The sequence below is a fragment of the Micropterus salmoides genome, unplaced genomic scaffold (assembly GCF_014851395.1).
Source record: "Micropterus salmoides isolate LMB-PRFRI ecotype aquatic unplaced genomic scaffold, ASM1485139v1 Ms_hic_scaffold_16, whole genome shotgun sequence".
In the NCBI taxonomy this organism is placed as follows: Eukaryota; Metazoa; Chordata; class Actinopteri; order Centrarchiformes; family Centrarchidae; genus Micropterus; species Micropterus salmoides.
This window is the reverse complement of record NW_024040707.1, coordinates 17,571,491-17,587,692: the sequence shown is the minus strand read 5'-3', so window position 1 is coordinate 17,587,692 and position 16,202 is coordinate 17,571,491. Positions and strand designations below refer to the sequence as shown.

At 41.2% G+C, this 16,202-nt stretch overlaps 1 protein-coding gene across 1 annotated transcript in view; it reads right to left on the bottom strand.

Moving 5' to 3' along the window:
* Positions 1-16,202, bottom strand: part of LOC119904929 (chemokine-like protein TAFA-2) — a 79,351-nt gene that overhangs the window by 37,000 nt on the left and 26,149 nt on the right. The window contains exon 2 of the mRNA XM_038721549.1: positions 5,765-5,865. Within this exon, the coding sequence (XP_038577477.1) occupies positions 5,765-5,864 (100 nt within the window). The 5' untranslated portion in view covers position 5,865. The remainder of the gene's footprint in view (positions 1-5,764; positions 5,866-16,202) is intronic.

The following is a 16,202-nucleotide window of genomic DNA, read 5'->3' as shown; positions in this document are numbered from 1 at the left end:
GATGGATGGTTTAACAGATGGAGAGGCACCTATGGCAAAGGAGAGGCATCTTTTTCTGTTCTTGCCTGAGAGATAAAAATCTGGAGAATAAAAGGTGAGCAGAAGCTAGGCAGGCACGCACACAAATCCACACACACACACACACACACACACACACACACACCTGCATACGCTCATCCTGAGACTTCTTTTGCCACTTCTCAGCCCCCTCGAATTTCCTCCTGAGGTCGCTACAGCTGTCTTGTCAGCACATACCTCTTGAGCTGGTGGCAAGAACATGCATACCCACATTAAGGCTGGGAAATACCACCAAAAACAAAAAAAGTTGTTCAAGCTGGAGGGCCATTCGTAATTTTAATTTGTTTTTTATTTCCTGCAAAATGTGGGAAAACTAAAACATGATTGAAATATATTATATTATTCATTTTTTGTAGGACGTCATGCATAGGACGGCTGAGAAAGAAAGAAAAAAACTGTCCCACCTGCAAGACCGTTTTATATATTATATATAAAATACAGGCCATACAACTATGTGAGTACCAGATGCTTCAACTAAGATGAGCATTCACTTTAATGATCTCCCGCTGTTTGTGTTGCTTGACAAGACATCAGGCTGCACACAAATTTGCACACTTTTCTGTCGACTCCCATGGCTTCACCTCTTGTAACAAAAGATAACACCTGTATTTTTTTTGCCTTTTAGTCAAGATCGCCAGAACCAGCTAGACACTCGGCGTCATTTATAAATGTTGCGTACTCACAAAAGAAGGCGTACGCCATTTTCAAGAGAATGTGTGGTCCTCCTCTATAACTCTGGCCTATGCATACACACATAAACTGGAAGCATGAGAAACTGATACTCAGATGGCAGAATGATGAAATGGTTTGAAAAGGATACCAATGTGTAAAATAAATTGAAATATTACCTATGAGTATTATATAAAATGTATATATTATTTGCAAAAACAGATAAAAGCCATTCTTAGACGAATAAAAAAACATTTGTTTGATTGATATTCCCTAAGTGCGCAACAACAAAACAGGATTTCAGATAATTTTTTTCCTATCAGAGCAGCCTAACACCTGTGTGAACGATACTCCCTGCAGTGCACACAAAAAGAATGATGATTTAGGATTATAAACACAAACAGAGATAGGCCCTATCTGTTTTCCCTCAAAAAGGTTTAATTGAGAATCATGTTTAATTTGATCTGTGATTAATACTTGTACGCTATGAAATTTATCCTAATAAATAAAGTGAACAGTAGGACAAATTACATTTAGACTGATGCCGTTTTCAATGCCTCAGTCGAGCAGATACAAGTTTCATACATTGTTATCACGTTTGTTGCCTTGTCCCCAGGCATTTGTACTGAATGGCATGCAACAGTGCGTGGATGTTATGCATCGCTTGTAAAAAGGTATGGAAACATATAACACTATTTATTAAGTAGATCTTTCAGTATAAATCACACAAAACAACTCTTATTTATTTTATGTCCTTGGCAACCTAGTTAGTAGAGTTGATGGAGTCTCTTTGCAATTGTAGGACTGCATCTACATGGCCGCTGGAGGGTTGAGACGCAGAAAGTGCAGTGGAGACACCAGGGATGGGCGCATTCATCTCCTGCTCGGCTGCAGCACCACGGACCCCGCTGGAACACACAGCCACTAAAAACAATAGAAACTGTCTTATTTGTTCGCGTAAATAAATGTTTAAACACAACTTGACTGCATGTGGTTTACTCTCTTTTCAAAATAGGGGATGCAAATTACATACCTGGGTCATCGGGGGCGTCTTGAATATCTGGCCCCCCTCCAACTGCGTCACTACTCAGGAGGGATTCTCATCCCTTCAAGTTGCTCATCAAGTGGGTCAAGCATGGTGTCCCCTGTCCTCCAGGTCTACCAAACAATATCTTCTCTCTTGCTTAAATCTCCCCAACAAGAAATATATTTTTTTGCTTTTCTGTCAGAATTTTCCATCATTGTCTTCATGCAGTCAGTATGTATTAATTTTAATTAGGTGCGTTTCAATGACTATGGAGACACAACTAAGGGTGTTAAAAGGGTGGGACAAGAAGTTTGCTCACGTGCGCCACGCTCGAGTTGATTGTGATTTATAAACGGAAATCGGTGTGGGACGGGTGTGCGCACTTTGTTATACATAAAAATATTTTTGTGCGCAGGCACTTTTTGTATGCTACGTGCAGTTTTACAAGACACAACAGTCCCATAAACTGCAGCAGGTGCACATGTCGCATAACTATTCACGCCACAGTTTACGGGACTGTCGTAACTCAAGACAGCTGATGTATCCACCTATTATCTACACTAGTGGCCCTCAAATATTTTCATGTTAAGGACCCCAAGACTGACAAAAATTAGACCACGGACCCTCATCTGATCTGACCCTCATTAGATGTCTTCTTACAGAACGTGTATGAAACCCATGACCAAAATAGTCATACATTCTGTCATTGTGTTACTCATGGATGGAAATATAGTGCCACTGATCTACAGTACTTTTTGCTAAATGTAAAGTTTTTGTGCATGTTGTAATAACTCAATTTTATTATTATTTATATATATTATATATCTTTGGTATAACAATGACTACAAGTACATGAAGTAAATTATATTAAAAAAAAGGAAAAGGAGGAGAAGAAGACGCAATCACACCATCCATCATACAGTGGGGTACCATTTTCATGAGAGCTCCCTCAGCTCAATAATATTATGATCAAATTTTCTTTTACTGCCAGCATACGTGTGTGCATTTGTGAATGCGTGCATGTAAGAGAAATAGAGAGCATGTGTGTAATGTATGTGTGAGAGCATCAACCTTGAAGTGACCTAAGGGATTGTATTCAGTAATTATCTGATTACTCGTCTGTTTTTTCCCACTCAGACAACCTGCAACTGGATAAGGCTGTAATTCCCTGATTACAACCTACTCTACAATCAATCACCCATTAACTGAAGTACATAGACGGTACACATGCCCACATACACACAAACACACACACATATTCGCCTGTGTCAAGCTAAAATACCAACACCACCATTACTGCCACTACTTCAGAGGATAGTAAGATGAAATAACCATGACAGAATCTTCAATGACACAAAGCCACAACTCCTAAACCTTTTCTTGTCTTGTGACTTTGCCATTCATCTCTCTCTCCCGGTGTTTTGAGTGTTTTCGTTGCTTTGTGCAGACATCAGCGCTTTACTGAAAGCCCGGTGATGCACCACCATAAGAGAGCATCTCCGTCCTCTTTCCATGTCTTTTCACTATCCTTCCATTTATGAAAATGTTTGCCCTTGCCTTGTCAAGAATGGCGGGCAGCCAGAGAGGAGTAGAGTCCATTTTACACACAAACAGAAACACACACGCACAAAGCCATGGTTATAAGTGCATGCATTACAGCAAGGAAACACACATAAACTCACACAAAGAACCGTGTAGTCTCCAACATTATGAGAAATTTTCAATTTCTACACACAAGGCCAAAGGACTGGTGCATTATCTGTCTAAGAGGATGCATTCTTTTTAAAGAATTAAAGAAGACAGACTCATCAATCATTTTCCATTTCAGTCATCTGTTAATGAAACAACCCTGCAGTATAAATATCTTTAGCATCAGTGACGTTTGACACACAGTAACAACAATGAGAAACAACGGCAACCAGTTCAGATGAAGGACAGCTGGAGCCACTTTATCACGACATGAAAGCCAACGGCAAGGCTCAACAGTTTCAAGCCATCACTGCCTATCACATGTAGTCAAACCAAAGACAAAATCCACTATCACCACTTCTTAGTATTATCCTTAGGTGATTTAGTCATTTAGTCATCACTATTTTGGTCAGATATGTTTTTTAGTACGTCACTCACAACCTTCTTTTTGCGCAATAAGTCTGGAGGAGCAGTCCTGGAAGAAAATTTACTGTCTTAATGCCAGGGGTGGGTAATAACTTGTTACAAGTAACACATATGAGTAAAAAAGTAGTAGTAGGAACAGTAATATTTCACAATCCTTTTTAAAACTCTTTTGGGCAAATTATCTACTTCTGACTTTTGCTACATTTGGCATTTAGACCTTCATTACCAGTCCCACCCATGGCTAACTATTACCATCCGCAGACTGCGCACTGATCTCAGAGCCGCTGAAAGAAAATGGCAAAAAAACAAAGACCCTGCCGACCTTAAGGGCAAATGCTCCTATTCTCCTTCTCAACCAGCATCAGTGCTGCCAAAACTGCGTTCGTTAATGACAGAATTAGCAGTGCCACTGAATTATTTTCCACTTTTAAAGCGCTACTTAATCCTTCTCCACCACCCACAAACTTGTCTGCCGATACCTTTGCTGCGTTCTTCACAGGCAAAGTGGCAGCTATAACTAGCCAATTCTCTAAATCACTTAAAATCAACCGGTCTACTCCTGCTCCAGTCAGCTCCCACTCTGTGAGCACGGCACAAGAAAACCCACCATGTAGCAGTCCTTATACATGTCTCTCTCCATTTCCCTTGTGAAATGGCGCAAAAGGCTTGACACCAAGGCTAACATGTAGCAGTCCTACTACACCTTTTCATCTGTCTTCCCAGGTCAATGGCAGTTCACTCTCCTCGTTTACTCCTCTCACGGAGAGCGAAATATCAGAACTCCTGACCCGTAGCCTTCCCACTACATGCCCACTGGACCCGATTCCTACGAATCTCCTCCAAGCCATATCTCCTACCGTGGTCCCAGCAATCACTCATGTGATAAATACTTCTCTGCCTTCCCAATCACTTTTAAAAGGGCTTAGGACGCACCCTTGCTCAAAAAGCTCACCCTCGACCCTACCCAAGTTGAGAACGATCGTCCAGTTTCACTTCTACCATTTCTATCCAAAGCTATCGAACGCGCGGTCTTCAAACAGGTTTCAGAATTCTTCTCATGAAATGACCTCCTAGATCCATATCAGTCTGGTTTTAAATATATATAATATATTAGTCCAGTACAACATAAAGCAGTCCAGTACAACACCAACACTCACTATGCCCTCAAGGTTTAAACATATAATTTAGAATGCTCCATGATTTCTATAACATAAAAAGCTGGTATTCATATACAGGTAGGTGTTCTCTAAGTAAAAAAGTTGGTAATTTTCAGTGTCACACACAGGTGATCACTGTGAACATGAGAGGCAAAGATAACTCAACCTTCACATGAGAAATTAACCGGAAAGTAGTGAGAGGCCTCTGGGCTCAATCATGCAAGTGACTCTGCCGCTTGGGCCACATGGGAGGGGTATCAGGCAACCAGGGATTTCTAATCCATAAGGCTCACTGCTCACTGACTGTGCTGTAACCTACAGGCATTTTGGAGACTCGCCCCATTCTGATGGAACTGCAAAGACGCGAAATCCCCTGAACTGATAAGACCCTTTTTGTTGGATTACCTGTATTCCCCTTCCTTTTATTAAAGAACTTTTTGTGTGTTCTTCCTGGCAACCAGCCTCTGTGGTCTTGCATTTCATTGTGAATCCGACCTCTACCATTCCCTCGGGTAGCACATGGCCTATTCACTTCAACTTTACAACATGTGTAACGAAATTGGCTGCAGAGGCTGCCTGTAGTGGTAATCCACAAAAGATCCAATATCATAAATGCTGTACACACACACACACACTGACCAAGTGACAGGAATATGTACTGTCCCCACACACACACACACACACACATGAATGGACATAAACACATCCCTCTACCTACCTGTGTGGCTCCTGTGTGCATGTGTGAGGGAGGCCAGACAGAGGGACAGCAGTAGACTCCACACACCTACTCCGCAAATGCAAGGACCCCGTTCCCGCATTCTGCCAGAAAGAAACAAAAAGTCACACACTCCATTAGAGAATGCACATAAACAAAAGAATAAGATTATTCTGTAACTACAACTGTTGCTGGTACGTGATTGCAGAGATATTCCCCGTTATTGCCTTTTTAGCCATGCTAGCAGCATGTCTGTTGGTCCACCACTTTGGTCCAGACTGAAATATCTCAACAACTATTGGATGGATTGCCCTCAAGTGATTTTTTTAGCACCACCAGCAGGTTTATCAGTTTTCACCTATCCAGTGAAATATCTCGACATCTGCTTCATGGATTGGGACAAAATTTTGTACAGACATTCATTATTCCCAGATGATGATTTCTAATAACTTTAGTGCTCCACTGAATTTTCCTTTAATGCCACTACGAGTTTGACCCTTGTGGCTTTGAGTGAAGTATGTCAACAATTATTGGATGGATTGCCATGGAATTTTTTACAGACGTTCATGTTCCCTTCAGATTGTAATAATTTTGGTGATCCCCCTGAATGTTCATCTACCACCACCATCAGATTAAAGTTCATTAGCAAGGGGGAAAAAATTGATACAGCATAGTATCGCGATATTTGCCATGGCAATACTGTAACGATACACGGACGCCAAGTATCGATATTTTATTATATAAATTGCAGATGGGAGTTCTAGTAACTTTTTGATACTAGAATAATAAAATCTATTGCTTTTTTAGTCCACTAGAAAACTTAACAGGACCATACAGAGGACTGAAAAAGTGATATGAAGAAACAGAGAAATGTATCTTTTTAGATAAACAGATGTTGACAAAGTTTGACTTTAGGGACCTGATTGTAAGTTGGAAAAAGGTAATAAATTGCAATATATCTCAATATATTTAAAATCGCAAGAAAATCGAATCGCAACATAAATATCGTGATAATATCGTATCGTGGGGCCTCTGGTGATTCCCACCCCTACTGAATAGACATATTCCAAAAGCGTTTTGGGGAAGCTACGATTGGGAAATCTGCCGTAGCACCCGGTGACAACGGACCCCCTCATAAACCTACGGAGAGGAAAACGCAGGTGAGGAGACAAGACAGAGACAGGGGTGGCAGGGAGTGGTGCAGAATACGAGAGCAAAGAAGAGGAGATTTTGGGGTATTTATGGAATAAACATAGTAAACATTATACCTGCGTAACATCAGCATGTTAGCACTGTCATTGTTAGCATTTAGCCTCAGAGCCACTAGCATAGCTGTAGACTCTTAGCTTTGTTAAAACACACATACATAAGCCTTAGACAACTTTCTACGATAACTAAAACATATAGACACAACCGACATTCACACACACAACCTACAGTACCTCTTTCCCTTGCCAAAGAGAACAATATTTACACAGGGAAAATCCTTGTTTACTGCAAATACATTCTAACAGAGGGGGAGACGGCGGGTGACACAGAGAGAGAAAGAGAGGGAGGGACAAACAAAGGGACAAAAGGATGAAGTTCAGAGATTATCACCATTTGTAGATTTGGAAATTCTCTGTTCAATTCTGTATCTTGGCAGCCGACAACGTCAAAAAACAGACATCAGCCAAGTTCTGTTCATACAGTCTATATCGTCGTTGTCCAGTGATTAGCTGCGGTGTATGTGTGTGTAAATTTGAATGGTTGCAAATAAATGGCATCTGTTGAGTGAGGAGTACTGTAATCCAAACCAGTCCAAAGCGTTTTTCAGCCTACTCAGGTGTGACAAGTGTCTGTTGACGGTATACAAACTTCCAAACAAGCAGACAATCTTTCTAATAAAAAAACTAAACAAATAATGTAAAAGTCTAATAGAGAAAAAAAGCAACCAAGAATTATGTTTTTTTTAATTAGTCAGCAAGATAGTAAAGGATTTCATATCTTTATTATATCTGAGCAGGGTACAAACAATGTTGAGGATACACTCAATAACGCACAACATTTCTTGTTTCTTGCTGTGTGTGTGTGTGTGTGTGTGTGTGTGTGTGTGTGTGTGTGTGTCTCTCTCTCTCTCTCTCTCTCTCTCTCTCTCTCTCTCTCTCTCTGTCCAAACGCTGGCAGGTGTTTACATTGAAGTGGTGAACAGGGATGCATGATTGAAGCACTTTAAATTCTGAGCACTGAGTAGGACGGAAACTTCAGCAGTAGACAAACAAACTCTCTTTCTCCACCTGGGAAACTGTGTTTTTGTAAGAAAGCTTGTATACATGTGTGTCGCTGTCTGAATAAATAACTGCAGGAGGCTAGCAAAGCAAAAAGCAAATGCATAAGACTAAGGTACAACATGAAGAGAAACTTAACAACCCATTTTTAGCTTGAACATGCCATGTTGACGTAAAAACAAAATCACCAGTGGATGAATCTCAGTGGTTGGCACGGTTTTGCCCCGAAACACTTAAACTCCTTAAACTACTACTACTCTCGTTTGCACAATCTTAATCTCTTTGCAAACTCTCCACGCCTTCAAGAGTTGATTTTTCTCTATTTCTTGACATGAAGTTGCCTCGTACAATGGAGAGTGTGTGTGTGTTTGTTGTTTTGTCTAGTGCAGCTTTAGTCATTTTTTTCTGGAAATAGGCAAAGACCTATCATTGGAATGAATACAATAGACTGAGACCATAATCAACTGTTAAAATAAAGTCGCTCCGTGTGTAATTTGCTAACTCAAACAGTGGATTTACTGTTAAATCACTCTCTTTAAATACTGTTTGTGGTGGTTGATTTCCTTTTCTAGTAAGCCAGCAAATGTGTAGCCAAGAAAAAATAAAAAGTGAAATACTTTTGACCAGATATGTGATGATGTCAGTAAAACAAACCAAACTTTCCAGGTTTGTGTGAGAGTCTGTGCAGATTAGCTCAGTGCAGAGTAGCTCAGTGCAGATGAGATTATGCACACACCTGGCTGAGTCTGAGTATGTGCTGATGTGTTTATTTGTGCACATGTATTTGGGCATATATCTGCGTGCATGTATGTTAGCACATTGCTATGAGGAAGTGTGTGCGTGTGTGTGTGTGTGTGTGTGTGTTGAGCCCTGGCTTAAGTTCTGAGCTGGGTGTGTGAGTCATCTGACTATGCAGCCAGGCATTTCTAGAGCTGGGAGACGCTGCAAAGCCACACGGGCTGAGCCAAGGCTTTCTCTGGTTAGAGGGCATCACGCACACGCACAAACAGAATCATACACAAATACGCTTTATTGTCACTTTTTGTCTTTACTCTCATTCATCTCTTCTGGTCTTCTTTAGTCTTCCTATATCCTGTCCTTCCTCCCTCCCTCCTCCTCTCCCCCCCCCCCTTCCCACTGTCCACACCTATGCTCTGCTAGTGGTAAATAATTAGGAAACAAAGCAGAGACGCTGCCTGCTTCCTCTCCAGCTCATTTAGACACACAGCAGTGTTTGTGATGATGCAGTGCCACTTCATTTTGGCTGGCTGTTTGGTCTGTCTGCCGCAGAATGAGTGGGTGTGCGTTATAGAAATGGATTCAGAAAGGAGCAGGAAAAGAGATAGAGAATGAGAGGGGGGGCTTTGTGTGTGTGTGTGTGTGTGTGTGTGTGTCTGTCTGTCTGTCTGTCTGTCTGTCTGGACGCTCAAGAACACAGGGTTCTGATCAATAGCATCTAAACAGCTTGACTCTCCATCAGTATCAAACTCAGCAGCCGACGGTGACTCATGTGCACGCACACACACACAAAACTCCCAAACAACAGATAAGCCAAATGACTGGTGGTGAGTTTGTGAATCTTGAAAGCTGATTGTATGCTAACTGCTTGTAAACAATCGTGTTGCGTATTGCTCCCATGCACACGTGACAATGTTTTTAGCAGCCCCTTCAGGTACTGTAGACGTAAGATAGGAATTCCTGAACTCCTCTGAACCTATCCGTCAGTATGAATAGTGGTAAGAGAGCAGCATTGGACCCTCTGACCCTGGATGATGTAGCTTTCGTTAATCGAACACAGAGAAGCAAAAGAGAAAGGAAGAGCGAGAGGAAAAAGAGTGGTGGTCTCCGATGAGTTCTGCAGTCTGTTCCATCCCTTTAATTAGTCCCATTGGAATGCCCTTCCCTGCTCCACGCGGCTGATCAGCTTCCCCTCTATATCTCCAGTCTGTATTTCTGTGCGTGTGCACAGGGCTGTGTTTTTTTACAGGCATCTTAGCTAAAGCCGGACAGACATCTCACGGGCATATGAGCTCTGGTTGAGCTCCCAACGGTCGAGAAGAAAAATGTAGTGGAAATATATTAATATTCAAGGAGTTTCCCTTCCCTGAGGTATCCGCCATTTGGAAAATGGGATGCCTAGACTCTCTACATCAGTTACTGCGGCAATTAACAAGAAGTGATTGATCATGTATCATAATATACAGTATATAGCGTCACTACATTATTTCTTGTCCAAAAAAAACTGGATTGGTAGTTTTACATGTTGAGAAATGGTTATATTTTGTGTCAGTGAAATAATTTGTGACTAAGAGTAAATTGTTTTGAAGCAGCAGATTGCGCTGCTACAGCATAAACTGCTTTCACACCACCTTGTTTTTTAATGGTTAAAACAAACTGGTGCATTTCTCATTTAGTGCGGTTCGTTCGGGCTGGTGGAAAAGATGTCAATCAAACGTTTGTGCTCTGAAAGCAAACTCACCGACCACAGTGTTGTTTGAAAGTAAATTTTTGCATGACTTCAAAAGCTAAACTACTGTGAAATCCATCTTCTGATCGTGATCTGTAAGCTATCTTAAGCAATGTGTATATTGTATGCACATACAGTTTGAAACCATGGTAACATATTTGGGCCTCAGCAAGTGCAGGGATTTTTTCCTGATCAGAAAGACAGTCAAAAGCAGGTAAAACAGCAGTGTGTGCAGCTTGTATCTCCTACACCATGAATTTAAAAGTGTGTGTGACATTGTGATTGCACAGTAATATCCACCATCACCAGCATATCAAACAGCATGGTGACCCATATTTCTGTGCAAGACACCTCATGTCTGTCCGTCCTGGGAGAGGGATCCTTCCTCTGTTGCTCTTGTGGGAGTTAGAATCAAGGGTGTAAGGATAGAGGGTGTAGTGCGCTGTACAGATTTTAAAGCCCCTTGAGGTAGATCTGTGATATTGGACTTTATAAATACAATTAACTCGACTTGACTTGACAACAATGTATTATTTTTACCTTGGTCCACAGCAAATGTACCAAACTATTAAATGTGAGAAAAGACTTCCACACCAATTAGTGGTGAAATCGAACAAGCTGTTACCTTGTTTATGTTCCTCTGTCTTTGTGCATGAGGCGTGCATGTCCCCACCCTCACACAAAGCTAACTAGCATTTGTATGACGATGAATTTGGAACACTTATTCATCCTGAGAATTTAGCAGAGAGATGACCGTCTCGGTCGTCTGCGGAGTGGTGCCCTGGCTAAGGTCATCAGGTTCCTCATAGTAACTTGCAATGCTATACAAAGTCACAGTATCAAAAGAAAATGGAAGATAGTGTTTGATATTGTCAAGAGGCAACAAAGCGGAATGGAAAGGACACAAAGATGATAAAAAAGGAAAGATGAAAGGCGAGTGCATAGACGGGAAGTGAAGAACAAAAGAGGACGCTACAAAGATGGAGAGGGGAGGAAACAAAGGTTTCCAATAAGGCCATTTGGTAGCATGAGTGCAGGAATTATTTGGATGTAACACTGGTTGATTGTTTTAAATATTTTGATAGTAAAATTAGTTTTGGAAGCAACACAAAGCATTACTTTTTTAATATATTTAAAATTGCTTACACTCCTAAACTTACAGTTTGTTACTTTTTCCTCCAGATGAAATAACAAAATGACACCCCCTAACTTTTCCTCTAGCGCCATTAATTAAATTTTTTTAAGATTAAAAAATTTGATTTAAAAAAAAATGCTTGCTATATTATCGCTCCAACTGGTCAACTTGACAGGCCACCGGGAAATATTCCAACTCTCCCGATGGCCAGTCCGCCAGTGAACACTGACAATATTTCCTGTCAGCCTCTGCTGTACTTAATGTTTAGTTCTAATCATCACATGTTAGCATGCTAACATGCTATACTAAGATTGTAAATGTGGTAAACATTATACCTGCTAAACATCTATCAGCATTGTCACTGGGAGCATGTTAACCTGCTGATGTTAGCATTTAGCTCAAAGCACTGCTGTATTTAAGGGTCGAGTTAACTTTGAACAGAACTAGTTTCGACCACACTGGAAAGGGAAGGGAAAAACTGCCCTTCATAGAGAAGGGGGAGACACCAAACCCGTCAAATATGGGGATAACGGTGCACATTTTCGGACAGTCCCTCCTCTCGCTCATTGTGTTGCACTCAGAAATAGCATCAGGAATACCGAAAGAGAGCTAGAGAGAAATGTTCAAACCTTGGCTCCTTGCTTTATACAGCAGACCAATCAGTGGTTGAAGTGCGTGTGAATGTTGGATCGTTGGTTTCGGAAAGTTACGCAACTGGTCGGACACGCCCCCTCCACAATCTGACGTATACTGACAAAGCTATTTCACCATCCGACAAGCACTCCTGAAGAAGCATACTGGCAAATAAGCACAGCTGCTAGCATTGCTGTAGACTCTTTGTCTTGTTAAAATGTGGATGTATCTCTTTCTAAATTTGTCATCCCATACCCACTTATCCTTTGCAAGGTTGCAGGTGACTGGAGCTCCCACTGGGCGAGACAAACACTTGCAGACACACGTGGTACACATACAACTATGTGTGTAAAAAGGTTTTTAAGGTCTAAACCTCAGCTAAGTTGAATAAGAAGACACTAGAGCTATGTTAGAAGAAAATAAGCCATGAAAAGTTGCAGTTGTGTCACCTGTATGTCATTTCTGCCGTGGTACAATAAATGTGTAATGGCTAAGTTAGCACACAGCAGAAGATGAATGTAAAGGGATGAAAGACAATAGTATGAGAGGAAAGAAGTCAGAGGACATCTCTGTGACTTATTGGTTGCTCTTAGGACTGTGGCTCTCCAAACGTAATTGCAACCTCGGGAGATAGCCGCTTGATTAGGCCTCCGTGATCCTGCCACGAGCGCGCGCGTGTGTGTGTGTGTGTGTAGATGTGTGTGTGTTTTATGTAAGTTTCATTGATAAAATCCAAAATTTGGCCTTTGTGGATAAAGTCACTCCTTGTGACCTGTAGAGAAAGTCAGCGGCTCTAAATTAAACCTCCAATTTAACAAGCATTGTCAGAGAGATATAGGGAGGACGATGGAAAGGAAAGGGAGAGGAAATTAAGAGTGGGCAGCTTTTGGCCCTTTCCTCCTCCATTCCTCAGCCTGTTACCACTCTTTCGCTGGTAAACTATATTCCATGACTTCAGCAGAGTGCACATCACAGACTTGACATTCCCATCTTTCAAATCAGCTTTTGCCTGCTGCTGCTACATGTGTGTCCCCAACACATCCCCGAAGCTTGATTCGACCCAAGGGTGTCACACTCCATCCATCTCCCGCCCCTCTCTCTCTTTTGCTCTGTCTCTGTCTGCTGCTCGCCGCGCTAACCTGGAAAACTCGTTGCACCACGAGGTACGATCCTGATGTCACTACAAATCCAAAGTCTACATATAACACAGCCAACCTTAAAACATCCCCAGGTCAAATGCAAACAAAGACACACACACATACACACACACACAAATATAGCAACAACACACCGCCGCAGAGTGTGTCTGCTGACAGTGCAGATCCAGGTGGTAAACGCAGTTATGTTGTCTGAGCCTTTCTATCACCCACAAGTCCAACAGCATCAGACAATAAAAGAAAAAGGGAATTGCCAGTCCTCACCTACAGGCGAGCTACACCATAGCTATAAGCTGGCTTAACACTGCAAAAATAACATCAAAGTCCTTCTCTCCATAGAATACACAGCACACCACTTTCATATTTATCTATCACATTTTGACTACACTTCAATTTTCTGCAAGGTTCTTGGGCAATAACAGAAAAAAACACTTTGAACTAAATAAACAAATGCAAAGTAGGGATCTCTTCAAGCTTTGGAATTTGTGAAATATATTAAAGTAAAATGCAAATGGCCTCTTCTATGTGGTCCCTGACGCAGGGGAGAGAGGATAGCGTCACACATGGGAGAGCACGCACGGGAAAATAATCCAGGGGGAAGAAATTGTTTCTTTAATTTAATTTCAATCCATTTTTTTCCTTTTTTGCTTTTGTAGACTCTTATTATTATATTATTATATATTATTTAGGTGCTAGATGAGCAAAGTGGAAATCCATCCAATATCACAAGCTTGTATTGACGAATGTAGAGGTTGTTCTGCAGAGTAATAACAATGGTTAAGAAATGACAATGTTGCTGAACATGCAACATTAGTTCAGTAAGAGTCTTTTCAAAGGGTGTAAAACAATAAGGAACCACCGAGCCTCAGATGCTTTAGGATAACTGCCTGGACTGTGAAGGTACTGGAGGCTAAAAAAGGGTGCAGCTGTCCCCTTGTTTCTGGACTCACAGACAGAGGGAGAATGTAGGTTCTGTTTTTCCAGCTCACTTTAATAGGAGTCTGATTTCATCCGTCCATCTCCCAGACAGACAGGTGAAAGTTACCGGCAGTAAAAGCACTCTCTCTCCCTTCTCCCCACTCCTCTCTTGCTTTCCTCTCTCCTGTGCCTCCCAATTTAATTTTTCATCACGCTGTGGTTTTCAGAGGTATGGCACTTTTTCTCCTCTCCACCGCCCCCAGCTGGTATATTTAGATTGTGTCTCTCCTCCCCTTCCATTTCTCCCACTCTCTCTCTCTTTCTGCTGCTTCACTGCCACCGATTCATTTCTTCATAATTGACATGAATGCTTTGCCGGTCACTTCCCCCAGCATGTATATTAATATTAAAATTGGAACAATGATTCGATGAATTCATTTTTGAAAAACATTTGAAAATTTATCTGCAGCAGTTTCTAGAATTCGTATTTATCTGTCGTTTTTTCAAGCAAAAAAACACCAACCATTCTCTGGTTCCAGTTCCCCAAATGTGAGGATTTGCTGTTTTTCTCTGTTTTATATCATAGATCTTGAACTCATGGTTGGACTTTACATTGGGCCCTAGAAAACTGTGATATATAGGTTTTTAGTACATGTACGAACAAATCTTTAAACTGAACTGACTAGCTTATAAGCTTATTAAAAGACCATAGAAACAACCATAATGTGATAACTCTGACGTGACGTACTAAACGTGCCACTGACGTGAACAACCCTTAGAATCAGCGTCAGAATCACTTGAAGTGCATCTGAAAAGTGTTGCGACAGCTTATCTTAGCAAAAAAAAGGAAGGCAGCTACACAGTTAGTGATGAAAAAAATATTTGAAGAGAGCTGAAAAAGAATGATTCGTGATTTCCAAATCTGTGATGGCTATTTTTCACAACTTTCTGATGTTTCATAGAACAAGCGATTAATCGAGAGAATAATCCGCAGATTAATAAATAATTTGAATTAATTGTTTGTTGTTGCCCTACTTTAGAAACAAGCAAACACAAATATAACCCTTTAAACCCTAGGTTGTTTTTGCTCAGTTTACTCGAGGGTTATAATTCCCTTATGGCTTTGTCACTACATGTTTTAGCTAGACATGCCATATATTGTTATTTTAAGCTAATGTGCACACAAAGGTTGATTTTGCCATGGAGTCAGCAAGTTATTCCCATTTCCATTTCACGACTCTGACAAGAAGCGATGTGATTTTAGATGAAATTGCTACAATCGGGTTAAAGCACAAAAACACATGCTTAGAGAAAACCTCTCATGTTACTCACTGGAGATTACGAAATGAAGTGGCCTATAAGGAACCCACACACACACACACTAAGAGGTCGTCCCTACCGGACAACAGCCTCTGACTCTTTGAAACCAACACCTGTCACTGAGGAACACACACACCGACTGAAAGTTAGCACTCACAAACAATATTCTGTTTAAAATCAGTCATGTTGAGTTAAAAAAAACAAGCTGCTGCCAGTTGGGTACCTTAAAAAAATTTTCATTCTCAGCGTGAAAAACTTAATCCAGAACTGGATTCATCCATGTGTGTCAGTGGAGCACTGCCAAAGCTGCTGGTTGTAGTTTGGGTAGAAAAAATGAGGTGTGTGAGAGAGAGAGGAGAGAGAGAGAGGAAGTGATGGAGCAGGGTAAAAGTATGTTAGGGGAGTCAACAATCCACTTTGCTTGTTGTTGTTGTTTTTTCCATTTTAGAGAGAAAGTGTGGGCAGGGGGAGAGAGAAAGAGATGATGATCAGTGAACTGAGTAGATAAGAGGCAGGAGGTAATGATTAGTGCCCAACCTGCCCT